Source organism: Morone saxatilis, unplaced genomic scaffold (assembly GCF_004916995.1).
Source record: "Morone saxatilis isolate NCDOM2014 unplaced genomic scaffold, NCSU_SB_2.0 Contig2, whole genome shotgun sequence".
Lineage (NCBI taxonomy): Eukaryota > Metazoa > Chordata > Actinopteri > Moronidae > Morone > Morone saxatilis.
This window is the reverse complement of record NW_023339762.1, coordinates 13,058,355-13,074,380: the sequence shown is the minus strand read 5'-3', so window position 1 is coordinate 13,074,380 and position 16,026 is coordinate 13,058,355. Positions and strand designations below refer to the sequence as shown.

Below are 16,026 nucleotides of genomic sequence, written 5' to 3'. Positions count from 1 at the left end.
AATGTTGTGTCTTACAGGGACAGTTGAATAAAGGAACCATCCTTAATGTTATTCTACTATCTACTTTTATGTTGTGAAAAAGGGCATATAGGGGGCCCAGCAGATCAATTTTGCCCTGGGGGCCTCCTGACAGGTTAATCCCTCCCTGCCCCCCACTGAGAGGTGTCTGTGCTGAAAACAATGTGCATCCACAGCTGTGCAAAAGGCAACAATAACAAACAAAAAGCAGAGAAAAACAAGTTATAAAGGCATTCTTATAGCAATATCCCACACAAAGAAGAATAAAACGTCCACCAATTAAGATATTTAACAGGTATTTGTCTGTCAATCAAATGATCTCGCAGACAGATGGACTGAGGGTACCTGCCCGCCCCCCTGCCCTCCTCTGAGCCATCCGCCGTTGCCAAGGTTTCCGTGTACGCGCTGCCTGCGAGAGCGGAGCCGCGCGATTGTCATACAGTAGTGCCAGACATGGCGGCGGATCTACAACCCGAGTGGATTTCTTGTCTCCCTTCTTCCTGGAGTTATGGGGTTACTCGGGATGGACGCGTCTTCTTCATTAAGTAATTATCCCCTTCAGAGAAAAAGCCTCAAGTCATTTCGGTCCGTTTCCGATTCGAAGGAAGTCGCCGTGTAATAATGAATGATTTTCTCTTCTCCCAACAGCGAAGAAGCCAAGAGTACAACCTGGCTGCATCCAGTGAGTGGCGAAGCAGTAATAACTGGACACAGGAAAACTCCAGGTAAGATGTCACCTGACGGCTGTCAAGTTTGTCTCTTGTGTTTATAACGTGTCTCGCGCGTCGTCACGAGCTGTTTTTTTTTTTTGCCAAAACCGATACTTCCCACACTCTCTCTCTCTCTCTCTCTCTCTCTCTCTCTGTGTGTCTCTCTGTGTCTGAGAGAGAGAGAGAGAGAGAGACAGAGAGAGAGAGAGAGACAGAGAGAGAGAGAGAGACACCCATGCTGTGTTTCTTAATGCATGAGTGAGTGGGCTTTTGTCGCTCGTGCTGTGGAAAGTGAGCCCTCTCGTGCCCCGCTGTCGGTGGAGTTGGACGAGTGGACCTTTGCTACCAGCGAACTTGTAAAAAAACAAACAACAACCAAAAAAAAAAAAAAACGACGACTTTCAAGTCACCAGCTTATAAATCAGTCAATATCAGAGGCATTTTATTTTGGATAAACTGTGTACCACACACCGCCTGTCTGACACGTGCACTTGATGTTACATTGACCAGTTAACAGAGACAGTGATATCCAGTTTAGACAGGTATACAGCAACAGCTGCTGCAGGCTGGAGAGCTAGTAAAGGTGAGCTGTAAACCTACAAAATTAGCTTCCTCTACACCACCACTTCAAAAAAAGCTCTTAACCAATCTTAAACGCAGTGTGTGTTACATATTAAAATGAGCTCCTTGCAGTGTGTGTTTTACTAGGTGGCGGTGCCATGCCACTAACTATGCGTTTAAGTAGGGCTTCAACTAACCGTTATTAATATTATCAATTCATCTATTTTGTTTGTTAAATGTCAAAAATTGTGCAAAATACCAATCAGAATGTCCTATAGCCCAAATACTTAGAGCTGAAACAATTAGCTGATTAATGGAGTTGTCAAATGCCTTGATTGCCAGAAAATTCATTGTCAGATACAGTTTGATAAGTGATTCATCAGTAAAAAATGTCAAATGATACTGGTTTTCTGCTTTTATTGGGCGTATGTGATAGTAAATTGAATATCTTTGGGTTTCGGACTGGATGGTCAGACAAAAGCAATGTAAATATGTTATATTTACCTTTAGGACACTGTGATGTGTAGTTGTTACTATTTTCTGCCATTTTAAAGATCAAATAATCAACCAGTTGATCAAGAAAATAATCAAAAGATTAAGTGATAATGAAAATAATAGTTGCAGCCCTAAAAGTGAAGTTTACAAATATGCTTAATTTCCCCGTTCATTGAGGATTATATAAAGTCGCAGTAAATCCTGACATTTGAGATGATGGAAACAGTAGTAGTTGGCAGAAATGATGTATTGATATTCAAAATAACTGCTGATTTATGTCTTTTAGTTGACAAATAGTTTAATTGACTCATTGTTGTAGCGCTGTATGAATTGACAGCTGGGAATGCATAGCTCTAGTTAATTTAATACACAGAACATCTGTTTGTTCCACCAGTTTGTGTTCACGTGTTTTTTGTCCTCCTCCCCCTTTTTTCACAGACCTACCCACTGGATGGGAAGAAGGCTATACTTTCGAAGGCGCGCGCTGCTTTATAAAGTGAGTTTTACACCCTCCTTCCACAAGACACACACCCATCATATCCCCAGAAACTGCATACAATATCTAAACACGTCATGTGAATTCAGAGCACTTCCCCATTGTAGCATGCCTTAATTATAAACAGGAATATACTTATTGCCGGTTTTATCACCTCAAATGAATGAAAAGCTTATTCAAATGATGCACAATTCCTACAAAAAACATGCTGTGTATTCGAAGTCAATATTGCACGGCCATAAATTTGGAACCTTTACTCCCTTTTTCTGTGCTGCAGAAGCCAATCGCAAAAAGTTAATGATTACACAGGAACATTGTGCAAATACTAGACAAACATGGGCAAAGCGTGGTTGCTGTCTTTATTTATTCAGACTTACCCTGCTCAGAGCTGAGCCCACTTGGAGAGTTAAGCCAAAGTATAATGAGTTGTCCTTTTTTCTGACAGTTATTAAACTGTCAAAAAAACAGTAATCCTCCCTGTTTGTGTGGTCTGCTCACAGTTTAAAATGACACTTGTCTTAAGTAGATGCTGGAACATATTTCTGAGGTACTGTGCCAGCCTACGGTATTAAAGATGTCTTATTTAAAGTCTCCTTCCATTGATTTTGTTTGAACATCATACCCCCAGTTTGCTCATTTGTTTGTGGTGTGTGGGCAGGAGGAAATGCGATATATCATCCATGTCCACTAAAACACTTTGGTTTGTTCAGTTTGTGCCTCTCTGTTTTGAAGCCGAGCATCTACATGAATTGCATAGTTGGCCATGTTATGCAGTTGTTGAACTGCATTATATTTCACATTTTCCTCTGTCTCTCCTCCGTGGTAGCCTGGTGCATGTGACTAATGAAAGGAAATCATTCAGTCAGCACGGATTCTGTCCTCGCAATGTTTTTTAATCCGAGGATATGAGTTGAAATATTTTGTTATTTCTACATTCTAATGAAATACTCCTCTCGAACAGCAGGTAGATATTTTGCAGATACATTTCCCTGCCAAAATACAAAAGTGCCTCTGTATGATTGAAGACACTGCAACACACAGGCTACGCATTTAAGATATTATGCCTTATTATCCTCACTGAATCCCCTCTCCGTCTTTGACTTCCTCGTGAATTTGAAGCGCTTCATGTGGCAGGTTGCCAGGCAGTCTGACTGAAAGGCAGTAATTTTATATTCCAGTATTTTATCACAGCTTCTCAGTGAAATACAGACTTGGCCACCACATTCATTAGTTGATCACTGTGACTCTGGCACAGTTCAATGACATGGTGATGTACTTTGTAAAACAAGTCACAAACTGACCACGTTGTCCACTACAAAGCATGCAGACTGCATTTTAGACACATTTTGAGTTTTAAGACAAGTCTAACACTGCATTCATGAAGTAATGTGAATTTAAGTTTTGTGTCCTTGGAAGCTGCAGATGAACTTGCAGCTTTGTTTTAGGCTAAACCCAGTTGCTGTGTCTTCTACAAGTTACTTAGCTGTCAGTAGAGGTCACTGCATGTGAAATACAAGATAAACCTGCTGTACACAACACAAGGTTTAACTGAGGATTAGGAGAATATTAAGATAATGTAGTAGACTGTTGTCATCTCTCCCTCTCTCCCTCACTCTCTCTCTCTCTCTCTCTACATATATAGAAATAAATAGTTTTTAACTGAATTTTAAGTTACAGTTCAGATGATTGAATTTTTTCAGAACATAATTTTTTTTTACTTGAATGAGAAATATATTATGTATTATGAACTATTTATTATTTTCTAGTTCTCCACTGTTGATATTTATATTTTAATCTAATCTAATATTGTGTGATTACAGATTTAATGTCTGCCTCAGTCATCCTCTTAGTAGCAATAGGAAGCCTATTGATTATGTGACAAACTAAATAGATAATTTACAATAATCACGTATTAGCTGATGTGCCACCGCTCAGCAAAAGAGAAACAGCCTATAATTTTGAAATCTCATTTGAATATTTTCGTCACCTGTAATTACAAGTAATAGTCAGAATAAATAAACTGCATGTGTTCAGCTGGCTGAGCTGAGCCACAGAGAAACAGCCCCAGCAGATCTCCTTGTTTTGACCTTTGTGTAGGGGACTTTTGATTTGTGTCCACCCCAAAAATTCCCATTGCAGTTTACCAGATTACCTTGCCCTCTCTCCAATTATGGTTTCTGTCAGTCCTCTCTCACCTCTCTTTCCCCTCTACCACTCATCAGTGCTACATTTCTCTTACCTATAATGTCATTTATTTTTCAACACTGCATACACCAAGTGTGAGCTCCAAATTAAATATGTAAATTTGTTTGATATTGTCAGCATGAAAAATGTTATATGCAGTTCCTTTGGGGGCCTCCAGAAAATACTAGTAGATGCAGATTGTTTTGGTGAAGTGGAGATAATTAGCCTACATGTCACTGAGGCTGACACATCTGGCTTGTTTGGACTGTTTTAGTAAGACACATTTTCCCAGACTGTTTACTGGGACTGACCCAAGAGGTTCCTCTTTGTTGTCTTACTCGATAAGAGCTTTTAGTTATTCTTTAGTTCTAGTTATAGGCTCACCACTGATGATTCGTGTCATTAAGCTGGCTGTGTGCACTGATAAATCAAGGCACATGATCAATTTGTCAGTCTTAAGATGTATCTTAGATGTATTTAAACTTGAGTAATTGGACTATGTAAAACCATGCCTGATCATTTCATGGTGACTCATTGTTTTGACACAGAGACTTGTTGACAGGTTTATGTGATAACTGTCTTGGACAGTACTTGGGGCATTTTGAGGCTTTGTGTGAGGCTGCCAATAAAAGCCTCTGAAAACGTACCAAAACTATTAGCCCGATGACAGCTGGATAAGTCAGTGCCTTATGCTTTATAGTATCATTACTTTGTTATCAATTTAGTATTGTTAAATGTAGCAAGTTCAGGTCTGTATTTTTGATTTTTTAATGTACATAAACAAGGCGCAAGTAGTTTCAACCAAAAAACAGCCCCCTCCTCTTGTTTTCAGACTCTGGATCACTGATTAATATCTGACTCAAGTCTTTTTTGAGCCTGCAAAAGGATCTGGCCAATTCACATGCTGGCTGTGTGGCTTGGCTGCTACCATCGGGTTACACAGTGTGAGCATCAAGGAGCAGATTGTGCTGACGTAGGCTGTCCTCCGACGGGATGTGTTTGGGACGATGGAAGGTGCAGATTGTTGGTGTGATAGTGTGGATTAGAGGCCTGACCCATCACAGGATTTGATTATTTTATGGTACTGTGAGTTTTGAATGAGTGAAGGTCAGTGCAGATGTTAATTGAATCAGTCATGGCTTACTGCTCTCCTCAGACTGAGCAGTCTCTTCTGAGTGTATGGGTTATTCACAGTCACCTGAATGTAGGAACTGTTGTGTTTTTGTTACCTTAGAATGAACCTTTTATATCTACAGACACCGCGGGTCGCCTTCCGTGGAGTCGTGGCGTCATGTTGAACCGCCATGTTTCTAGACCAGAGGGACAAACTCGACACTGGCTCTAGATAGGGGGCGGTTCGGTGGCGCCCATAGTTTCTCCTTCGCACTTGGAAGAGGACGGTGAAGCGAGGGAGTTGCGATCTGCAGCTCCGCCGAAATCCTACACACTGGACCTCTTAACTGTTTTTCTTTTCAAATGTGCTTGTTTGTTTTACTAATGACACACACAGTATCACTGTATCTTCCCATCTGCTGTGCCTCATTTAGGAGAGAGTCGCTGGTCAATAGCACCCACCCATTAGTCCTAATACATTCAAGTATTTAAGCCAGTGGCTTTTGGCCCTGGCTTCAACTGCTGAACTTGGCGATAAATCAGAGAACACTCAACTCCATCCAGCCATTCTGCTACTTTGGTCCACCAAGAGCTGAAACAATAATACACACATCAGAGTAAGAGCAGTGCCTAGAGTAGGCCCTTTCTCCTTTAGATTACCTGTCTGTTACTTTGTACCCTGTGTCGAGAGCTGGGAGCTAGAGACTTATCTGTGAGCGAACTACACTTCTGTGCAAAGATCCGCAGCTGGGCTCTCTGATGCTGCACATGCAAAGTACTGTATGCTACATTCACTCTGTGCAGCACACTGTATGCAGAGACACGCCATTGGACAATTTATTTTCATGACATTTCCTCTGTATCCCTCTCTTGGGTCTACTAGTAAATTCTACAGCCACCCCGAGTGCAGTATCTGTTCAGTCTGTTTTTGTTTGTGACGTAAACAGCGTTTTGATGAGACCGTGCCATCTGGCAGATTTGTGTTTTCCATTTTATCTCTGTAGCACATAATCCCACATTTTAACTTAAGCCTCATTTTGAACAAGACGGGAGGACATGATTGGGCCAATTGAACCAACGATTTGTGGGAATGTTTGTCTGTCTCTGTCTGCTAATGAGGATTCTTGACGAGCTTTTAGACGTGTGTGTGCGGATAGACGGGGTGAAGTCAGTTTGACTGGTACAAAATGCTTAATATTTTAGTTGGAGAGGGATGGCCCTAATTATGAGTTTGTTGTCTCGTGGATGCAGGGAGTGTTTACAGCAATTACATTTATGAATAGACAGGTGCTGATCTCCTGCCACTTCCCTCTCTTCGCTACTCTTGTCTCTTCTTATTCTGTCTGGAAAATTAGGGGGGGGGGACTAACTGCTGAAGGCTAATTGCAGTGGGTTACACAATGAGATAGCTGACATCTTGTTTTGAGACTAATGAGTCAGTACTAAGTAAAGTCGGGGTCTCAAACGGCTGACCCTCGCAGTGCTATAGACAAAGAGTCTTGCTCGATTGCTGTCCAGTTATAAATGTTTCATCTGGCGACATTTTGCCACTGTCTTTTGAGGGCAATTTGCTGCCTCAGAGTCCTCATCAGTACCAAGTGCAACATAAAATATAAATATTGTACTGTGTGCTCTGCATCCACCACTTTCATTAGACTGTTCACTTCTACTGCTGAATCATTTATCAGAACAGAGGAAAGCATGTCAATTGAAATGTGTCCAATCATGACAAAAATTTCTCTAGTGGATCTCTCTTTAGCTGTTTTGTGCTTTGGAGGCCCGTACACTGGCCAACTGCACTTTTGAACGTGGGAGTATCGGGTTACTGTGATGTGGATCGATATTCAGTTGTGGGGATTGTCACTTAAAGATAAATAATCAAGTCCTCTTCCTTGATGACCTTGTGGTTTGATGATAACCTACCTAACTGCTTGTCATAGTGACCCTGTAATGCGATAGCACAAGCAGATTGTGACGAGATGTGTTTCCTGCTCACCTGACAAAGTGCAATATTCGGTGTCTTTTAGCTCTGTTTTTGGTCTCCAACAACTACTGAGGGAAATATCTGGCTCTTTTGCTGTTAAATGCTCCACTATGTTCACCAGCTATTTGTTAACGTTGCTGTTTGGTGCTGGGAAGATAGTATACAGTAGTGTGCTTTTTGACTGAAAATAGCTGTGTGCTTCCACAGAAAATGATGATATCTCATGATATGAGAGCAGTGAACCAAAACCGTAAAATCAAAGACACTGGAACGCTCCATCGAGCTAAGGGGAACTGCAGAGTCGGATGATAATTCTCTGTGGGTTCGTTGTTACAAGCAACCTCTTTAAGACTACACATCATTTGATTCATTGTTATTATAAAAATATTGATTATAGCCACTTTAAAGAAACATTTTAGCGAATACAGTTGTTTGCCATATTACTCCCAGTCAGATGAGAACATGGTTATACATTTAATCATGGAGACTGTTTGCCTCTAAACCTAGCATAATTCAAAATACACTGCACTTTCAGTATGCTTAATGGTAGCTTCTGCTAGCATTCAAATAGTTAAATTCCAAGTGTCATTTTTTATGCCTTTTGTCCAAACCAGTATTTCTGTTCTTGTCTTGCCTCTTCTCTTTCTAAGTTTAATCTCTCAAGTTCCAGACACTTCAGACACTGACACTTAAGGGCATCAGTAAAATGAGGCATCTTATCTGAGATCTGAAGAATGGATTAGCATGTCACAGACTTCAAGCATGGGGGATTTGTTTTCATTTTCATGAGTGACATCAGCTGAAGTGAGTTAGAATCCCCACTGCTAGGGGACAATCTGAGGGGTGAGCTCACATTGATTCTCATTTCTGCCTACGCGGGTTTGCAGTGACTTTGTCTGTCGCTTTACCTGGAATGTCATTAAGAGTTGAGAGTTGAGATCTTTCAGGGCAAACACGATGGGAGTCCCTATGAACCCTCCATGACTGTCAGACACACAGCTATGGCAGACTTTAAAGGCTCCCCCTTCTCTTCAGTGAATATGAATACGTTTCTAACTGAGCTTATAGCAGACCTGTGTAACCCTGAGAAATCCGTTCCTGGTAGTTAGAGTGTGAGAGAATTTTTGGATTTGGAATTAAATTAAATGCAATATAGGACTGTGTATTTAATCCTTTAATAAATGATCACAATTTTGGCTTCCAAATGTATGCTCATTAAACTCAATCAGGTGAAATATTGACTTTGTAGTTAGTGCCTGCTCTGGTGCATCAAATCAGGTACTCCCTGAAGAGAGTTTTAACCCATCAAAAGTGTTCTCTAAGTTAACCTTCAGTGTGATGTAACTGTTTCTGTGTAGGAATCAATCATTTTTATGCTATGGACATAGAAAATACTTTGATTAGCTGCCCACATATGTAAAACTGTATATTTGACTCTGTTCAACAAACACTGTGACTATACTGTAAAAATTCTATTAATCATTTTATGTTCCCAGTTAACTCCCTGTGCTGAAAGTAACCTCAGACCTAATCAAATCCAGTGAACCTTATCCTGTGCAGGGTTGCTGGGGCAACGCTCATAAATGTTCTTTTTGCATTTTCTTTCAATTAAATCAGTAGCAGCAGTCCACACATCGATGTCTCTGGCTCTGCCTTCCTCAGTGTGTGTGTCCTGGCTGGTAGCACCTTGAAATACTTCAAAAGATTTATTATAAATGCAACAAGTAGAGCCTGTTTCTTTCATTTGTTTCACTGGAGCTACAGCCAATCCCTGCACACACTGGGTGAGAGGCAGGGTGCACACTGAACAGCTCAACTGTCAAAGACAGACAAGCTCATTCACACCTGTCGGCAAATTAGTTTCCAGTTCATCCAACCGGTGTGTCTTGCTGGTTGGTGGAAACCTGAGCGCCTGTAGAAAATGAACACAGGCACAAAAACAACACGCAAACTTCTAGGCTGACTATAAACAAACTTTAAAAGATAAATGACAGTTTAAAGTTACATTTTGTCTTTGGGAAATTGCCATTGTCTGATTGGGAATAATGCACTCTCAAGAAAAATACCACTCAGCCTTGTGTCCTGCCTAATCCATTATTATTATACACTGATTGAATGTAAAAATAGATAATGTGTCTTCAGTATTGAATGAATAATCCTGATGATCTTAATAATCCTGAAGACCATATGCAATATCTCATGGTATGTTTGTAAAGAAGTAAGACGTTCGGTCCCATACACATGGCTAACATTTACAAATGGCACGCCAGGGACAATGCCTTATTCAAACTGTAAAGCTCAGAGAGTGTTTACTCACCCCCTTGGCAGGGGGAGGCTCTGATGGCTGTGGCTGCTGACTCACTAACTCTGTCAGTGCTCGGTACTTGTGCAGCTCACTTGTGTGTGTAATGTGATTTAAGAGGGTAACCAGTGGACCTGGATCTGCTGTACATCACCCCCGTCTCTAGCCCCATAACTCTTTATTCTGAGGCTGGGTGCTGACTGGGAGACAGAGCAGTCAACTAGGCAGACTGAGCTGTTCACACTGCTCTCACGCGTTCCAGCCTCTGTGGGGTCCCTGCCATCTGGCTAGCACTGGATGCTCTGTGTGTGAACATATGTGTAAGAGATCCTCTGATGTCTGGGACTGCCCCAGGTGCTGATTAAGACGGTTTCTCAGTGAAAATCCACATCAGGCCGAGATATCCTCTGCTGTTGTTCATAATATTCTTGGCTACCCGTCCCAGAGTTTCGTGATGCACTCGTTGTTTTCACATTGTGTGTGCTCTTTTTATCCTGTGGTAAGGATTCTTTTCTCAGGATTGGAAACTAATGGTGTGGTAGATTTTTTTTTTCCCACAACTTTATATGTTGTTTGTTGCAAGAATACAGAAATCTCAACGTTCAAGTAATAATAACATACGTGTTACAGCCCTCCACTACACACTCCTACCAGGTGACCATCATCAGGGTTGTCAATTAGATTACAAAAGTGGAATTACAAGGATATATACATATCCAAAAATAAAATAAATATCTATAAACACAACCAAAAACTGACAAACCTAACTAAATAATAACGATATTAAAAGAATGTCAGAACCTACTCATGTTCTGTCATATTTCTCCTCTGATTCACATACTAGGTACCTTTCTTTCTCCAAATGCAATAGTAGCATCACCTCTTGAATTACACAGAATATAGAAGGACTCCTTCCCTTCTAATTAAGCAGTATAAGACAGTGAGCAAGCAGTGCTGCAAATGCATTTTAGGCGTGGCTGCTTACGCTGAAGAGACTCTTTGTCTGCAGTGGTCCCAGTTGCCATCCATAAGAAGGTGATGGCTGGCTCCGTGGTCGAGATGATTTTTTTTTGGGTCGTCTTACGGCTGTCAGAGTGCGCACGAGCCTGGTTGACTCTGTCATCCTTTTAATTATTCCTAATTAATTATTTAAAATACACTTTTTCTTAAATCACTGTTCAAGTCCTTGAGAATATGCATGTAATTGGTATAGAATATATTGGATTGAATGTAGGTCTACCTCCATGTTCAGTAGGGGAACATCGAGCCTACAGTAATTCTTTGGTCCTAAAGCCTCTTAGTTGTGTAGCGTCTTTGATTTAATGCTGATAGAGCTGTTGAATTTGAGTAATCCCTGTAGTAATCTGCAATGAGCCGTCGTTTGCTGATGTTGTACCAGGCTGAATCTAGGGACAGCTGCCTTCATAGGGGTCACACTGTTGGTCAGCTATTAATAGATGTACCTTTATTTTTTTAGACATATAGTTGGAAAGAAGAAAAAAATGTGAAGTCAGAGAATCACATGTGAGAATGTATTTGCACGATATGATCTTAAGCCGTGTTTGAGACTCCAGTATCCTGGTGGTTCTCTGTTCTAAATACCCACCCAACCTGGCTGACTGCTTCTAAAGGGCCTGTTTAGTTGAAAAACTCAATATTGCTTAACGTTTGAACTTGCAACCATTGCTGTGCTCATAGGTGAGGTGCTGAAGAATCAAAACAGGAGCTGATCAGTGGATATGCAAGTCCAAACTTGTATTTTCTAATGAAATCCCTTTACTTTGGTTCCATAATGTCTGTTCTGTGATCAAGGCTATGACTATCTCTTAAGCTCTTAAAATGGTACAGCTCCCATATCATGCCATGGCAAAGCCTAACTCTACTCCCACTATCTTTTCCATTCTCCCTCTGTTTCTCTTGTCTGCCTACCTCAGTCCAGTGGACAGTGCACGGCCCAGTTGTTTTCCAGATGGTCTGTGATGATTAGGGAGCGTTTGGAAGCCGTCACTCTGCTTAAATGTTCTACAGCTGTGAGCTCTTGGAGCACCATGTTAAAATGTCCACAGAGGGCTTTGGAACAGCGAACTGTTTCCTGAAACAAATTAAGGATAAAGACAAATTCACCCGCTGAATTTGTCTTTATCCACGTCCAAAAACACTTTCGGTACTTTCCTCTTTTCAGCGGCTACACAGTGATCACACCTTCAGAAAAAGGGGCCACTAAAATACTGTAGAGTGTCTTCTTTTCACACTCTTCCACAGGGTTGAATAAAGGGTGTAGTGCGCTACCGATGTACAGGTTGCTGCCAAGTTTTCAATTTAGCAGCAGCAGTGGAGGGATTAATATTGTACCTACTGGTCCTGTGGCTTTGGCTTACTCCCTCCCTTCTCTCTCCTGGCAACAGTGTCAGCCACACTGTTCCCCCTGCATACCTCACATGTCCCACAATTGTCTCTTCCTGGCACATGTTGTTCAGGCTAGACATAATGTATGCTGTCAGCAGGACATTGTTTCTTTCTGACTTTTCTTTAAGTTTCTAATCCTCTCGCAATTCTTCTCCTGGTCGCTTGAGCTCAGTGACTCCTTAGCTGGCTCCTTAGCTGTCAGCATTTTGATGTTTTCTTGCTCATGAGAACCACAGTGAGTGTTAATAATTAGGAATAAGTGGCTGGCTGCCCTGTATGTAGATTTAATAACCCTTACCTTATCTCTAATCACTTCTAGGAAAGATTAGATGCGCTGGTCTCCATGTCCAGTGCTGGCACTCGTAGAAGCCATTCATCTAAAAAGTCCTTATGTAATATCATAACTGTGTAAAGGACTTCCATAGTCTTTCCCAACAAACATCAACCCAAAGTGAAACTGCCTTTTACAACCACTTATTGGGCCTCTTGTGTGTCTGTGTGCATGCGGTTTAGTGTGAGGCCCATCATGACTTGAGTGCACTGTAAATTCTGCTGCTAGATGGGCCACTTGACAGATATAAATAGTACCAGGTCATCAGGACTGCTCCAAATAGCACCAAGTTCTCTGGTGTGTTAGTACCCGTCAGATTAGAGAGAGATATTTAAAACTTACTTGATAATAAATCTACATCCTGTTATCTGTGTAGTATGCATGGCGAGCTAATTGTTGGGGATTCGGTTCTGTTTCTGGGGACAGAGAGGGATGCATGGACAGTGGCAGTGATTGGATAATACACTGCATTTATTGCTCAACGGTTGTCGGAGTGCTCTCCCACGCTCTGTCCTAGGATCTGGCTGTCCCTGCTTGAATAAATATTTGAACTCCGTGCCAAGTCTCTCATTAAATAGCCTATACCTGCTGTGATTGATATTGTACATGTGTATTTCTCACCAGCTTAATGCCATCACTAGAGTTACCGTAAGAAGAATGTGCCATAGTGTAGTCAGAGTCACTAAAATTGTTGTCCCTCATTACAAGTGAGCACAAGCTGTTTGTCCTGCAAACACAAAACCCTGGAAAAAACAAACTGCTAAATGCGCATCCCTTCATCTAAATTGGTGTTTTGGAGGCACTGCGTGCTTCCTGCTTCCCGGAGTCCTAGCCGTCTGTTTGAGGTCAGGTGATTCACAGATAGTTGAAGAAAATAGCACGCCTGGGTAATCTACATAGTCGGAGACAAAACTCTCACTTTGGATGTTTGTCAGAATGGTATGTAGCCTCTGTTGTTTTGAGCTTGTTTTGGTAGGAGAACCATTATTTGAAGAAACAGTTTGTCTATCTAGCCTTCCTTGTCAGAATCCACTCGCTTAAGTGAGACGGAACATATTTAACACTTTTAAATATTTCTTTATATTCTCTTCATATTCAATTCCTAGTTACCTTCCTACCTACAACGTTTGCACACAGTTTGCTTTAAAAAGTTTGAATCCTGCATCGTTTACATTCTTTTTTCTGTCTTTTCTCTTTTATGATGCGATTCGACCTTTTACAACACATCATTTACCACCATCACCTGCAGTCAGGGGAATGTGTATCCCTTTACCCCATGCTTGTGCTTGTGCAAATAATGGCGGGACACCTCGGGACACAAACAATACGGGGACCAACTCATCAAAGTGTCACTCTACCTTGCCACTACTGGTTAAAAACGCCATAGGTTACATTTAAGGAGTAGGTGCAATAAAATCAATCTGTCCCCCCTTTCATACAACATATCAGCTCTGTGCAGCTTTCAGTTTCAGTTGGAGGATGTGTGAGCGTGTGAGAGACGAGGCCACAGTGGAGTGAGCTGACAGTGGCTTCACAACTGTAGTAATGGTTGCACCACATAGTGATCCATCAGTCTAATCAGCTGTCAGCCCTCTGCAATATGTCTGTGCAGCAGTAGGGATGAATATCTCTGGTTCAAATATCCGCACTACGTGCCCAAGGATAAATGCAGCTTTCCCACCTCTGTGCTGCTATTCACAAACGGATGTGTGCAGGCATCCCTCCTCCTCTCTGGATGAGAGGCAGCCCACTGTTTTTCACTCCAAGACCTCTGCTGGTGGTTCAGATAAATGCACCCTCATCTTTGACTGTGATGCTATGATTTGCGATGTCTCTGCCTCTGTGCTTCCTGTGTAAGGCAGTGGGATTTAACAGAGACCATTTCAAGATGTCATCCCTGTGTGACGGCTTTATTACTGCCTGCCACTGGACTGATGATGGCCCTTATGGAGTGTGTGGGTGGTATGGTGTGTGTGTGTGTGTGTGTGTGCAGGGGTGGAGAAAAGAAACTGTAATAAATGTCACAATGGTAGAGAGACAAGCCATGATATGAATTTGCCTATGCTGTTTGCACTAACATGAAATAGGCTTCACGTCACTGTGCACAGGGAGGAATCGGTGCAACTCACTGCGTGTTAAGAGTGCAGATATAATAGAGTTTTTCTTGGATGTTAAAAACAAGTGAGCATGCTGCATTCTCTCTGGAAAAGTTTTGACAACCAATCAATCGTTTTAGTCCTTTTTAAAGCAAAAATGCCCAAATTGGAATGTCCCAGGTACTGACATTTCAGCCCTCATTGTGTATTTGTGTAGTGTGATACAAATATGCAGTCCTTGTCTCTCTGTTTGAACACTTCTGTCTTGGGTTCTTTTGCTTGCTTGGTGGTTGTGGATTTAACTAGTGTGTTTCGCTGTGGTACTATAGTAGATGTAGATACACACATACAGTATATCATACACCCACAGTCAAGGCTATATTATCTGTGTTTTCTTTCAGCATTAAATCATCTAACAGCCAGTCTTTTGAATGTGTCCACAGTGTAATTACTCCAAATGATATACAAGACGTCATCTTTCATTTCATTTGGCTCAGTTCTGTGATGTCATTTGGTCTCAAAGGAAAGCTTCTACTCCTTGGTGAGAGTATGTGTAGGAAGCCTCCGTATTTATTGAGTATTTTTAGTCCTAGTTAAACTTGATGTGTATGGTTTCTAGCAGTGATTTTGAAATGCTTGATGAATTCGAACCCTGGTCCTTGATGCCACACACTTGCATCTGTTTGTCGAAAGAATCTGAAACCTTCCCCAGATCCATAGGAAGTTTCTGTGTAGTGATTTGCAACGAGTCATAAGTGGACTGTAAGATCTTCTGAGCTGTTGCGTTCGTCTCTCTGCCTATTTGTTTTCATTGTTTATTTATGGAGGAGGGAAGCTCATTAGTCATGCAGTGTGACAGTGCAAATGTGTACACAAGAAGTTTGCTCTTTGCCAAGAACTAAAGCACAGTTGAAGCTGGCTCACTGCCAAGCTTAAATTTCTCTTTACCCTACCTACAATCAAAATGGCAGCGTTCTCCAAAACATATGTCTTCATTTTTTCTATGATTTTAGAAATGTAGCCAGGACAGTACCTGATACGAAGTGTTATAGATTTGGCAGATGGGTCTTACATCTTTAAGTCCCCAGTAATGTTTAAATAATGCAGAATTCAGATTGATTTTTTTTACTATTTACTTTATTGTTTATTGTTGTTATTCCTGTTGTGCTATGTGCCATTGTAATGTAATTTCATTTTGATGCAAATCCAAATGACAAATAAAGTCTGTCTAAGTCTAAGTCTAAGTCTAATCCTAAAAGTATTTAAATGTTGTAGATGGTCCAGATGGCACAAAGTCTAACCACTCAAAACCTGTTTGCCCTTCAAAGTC

General features: G+C 41.2%; 1 protein-coding gene across 6 annotated transcripts in view; it reads left to right on the top strand.

The window, feature by feature from the left end:
* Positions 1–401: 401 nt before the first annotated feature.
* The window catches only part of plekha5 (pleckstrin homology domain containing, family A member 5), a 73,664-nt gene continuing 58,039 nt past the window's right edge, over positions 402–16,026 (top strand). For all 6 annotated transcript variants that reach the window (XM_035665156.1, XM_035665164.1, XM_035665155.1 and 3 more), the window contains exons 1-3: positions 402–563; positions 667–743; positions 2,223–2,280. In XM_035665156.1, the coding sequence (XP_035521049.1) occupies positions 472–563; positions 667–743; positions 2,223–2,280 (227 nt within the window). In that variant the 5' untranslated portion in view covers positions 402–471. The remainder of the gene's footprint in view (positions 564–666; positions 744–2,222; positions 2,281–16,026) is intronic.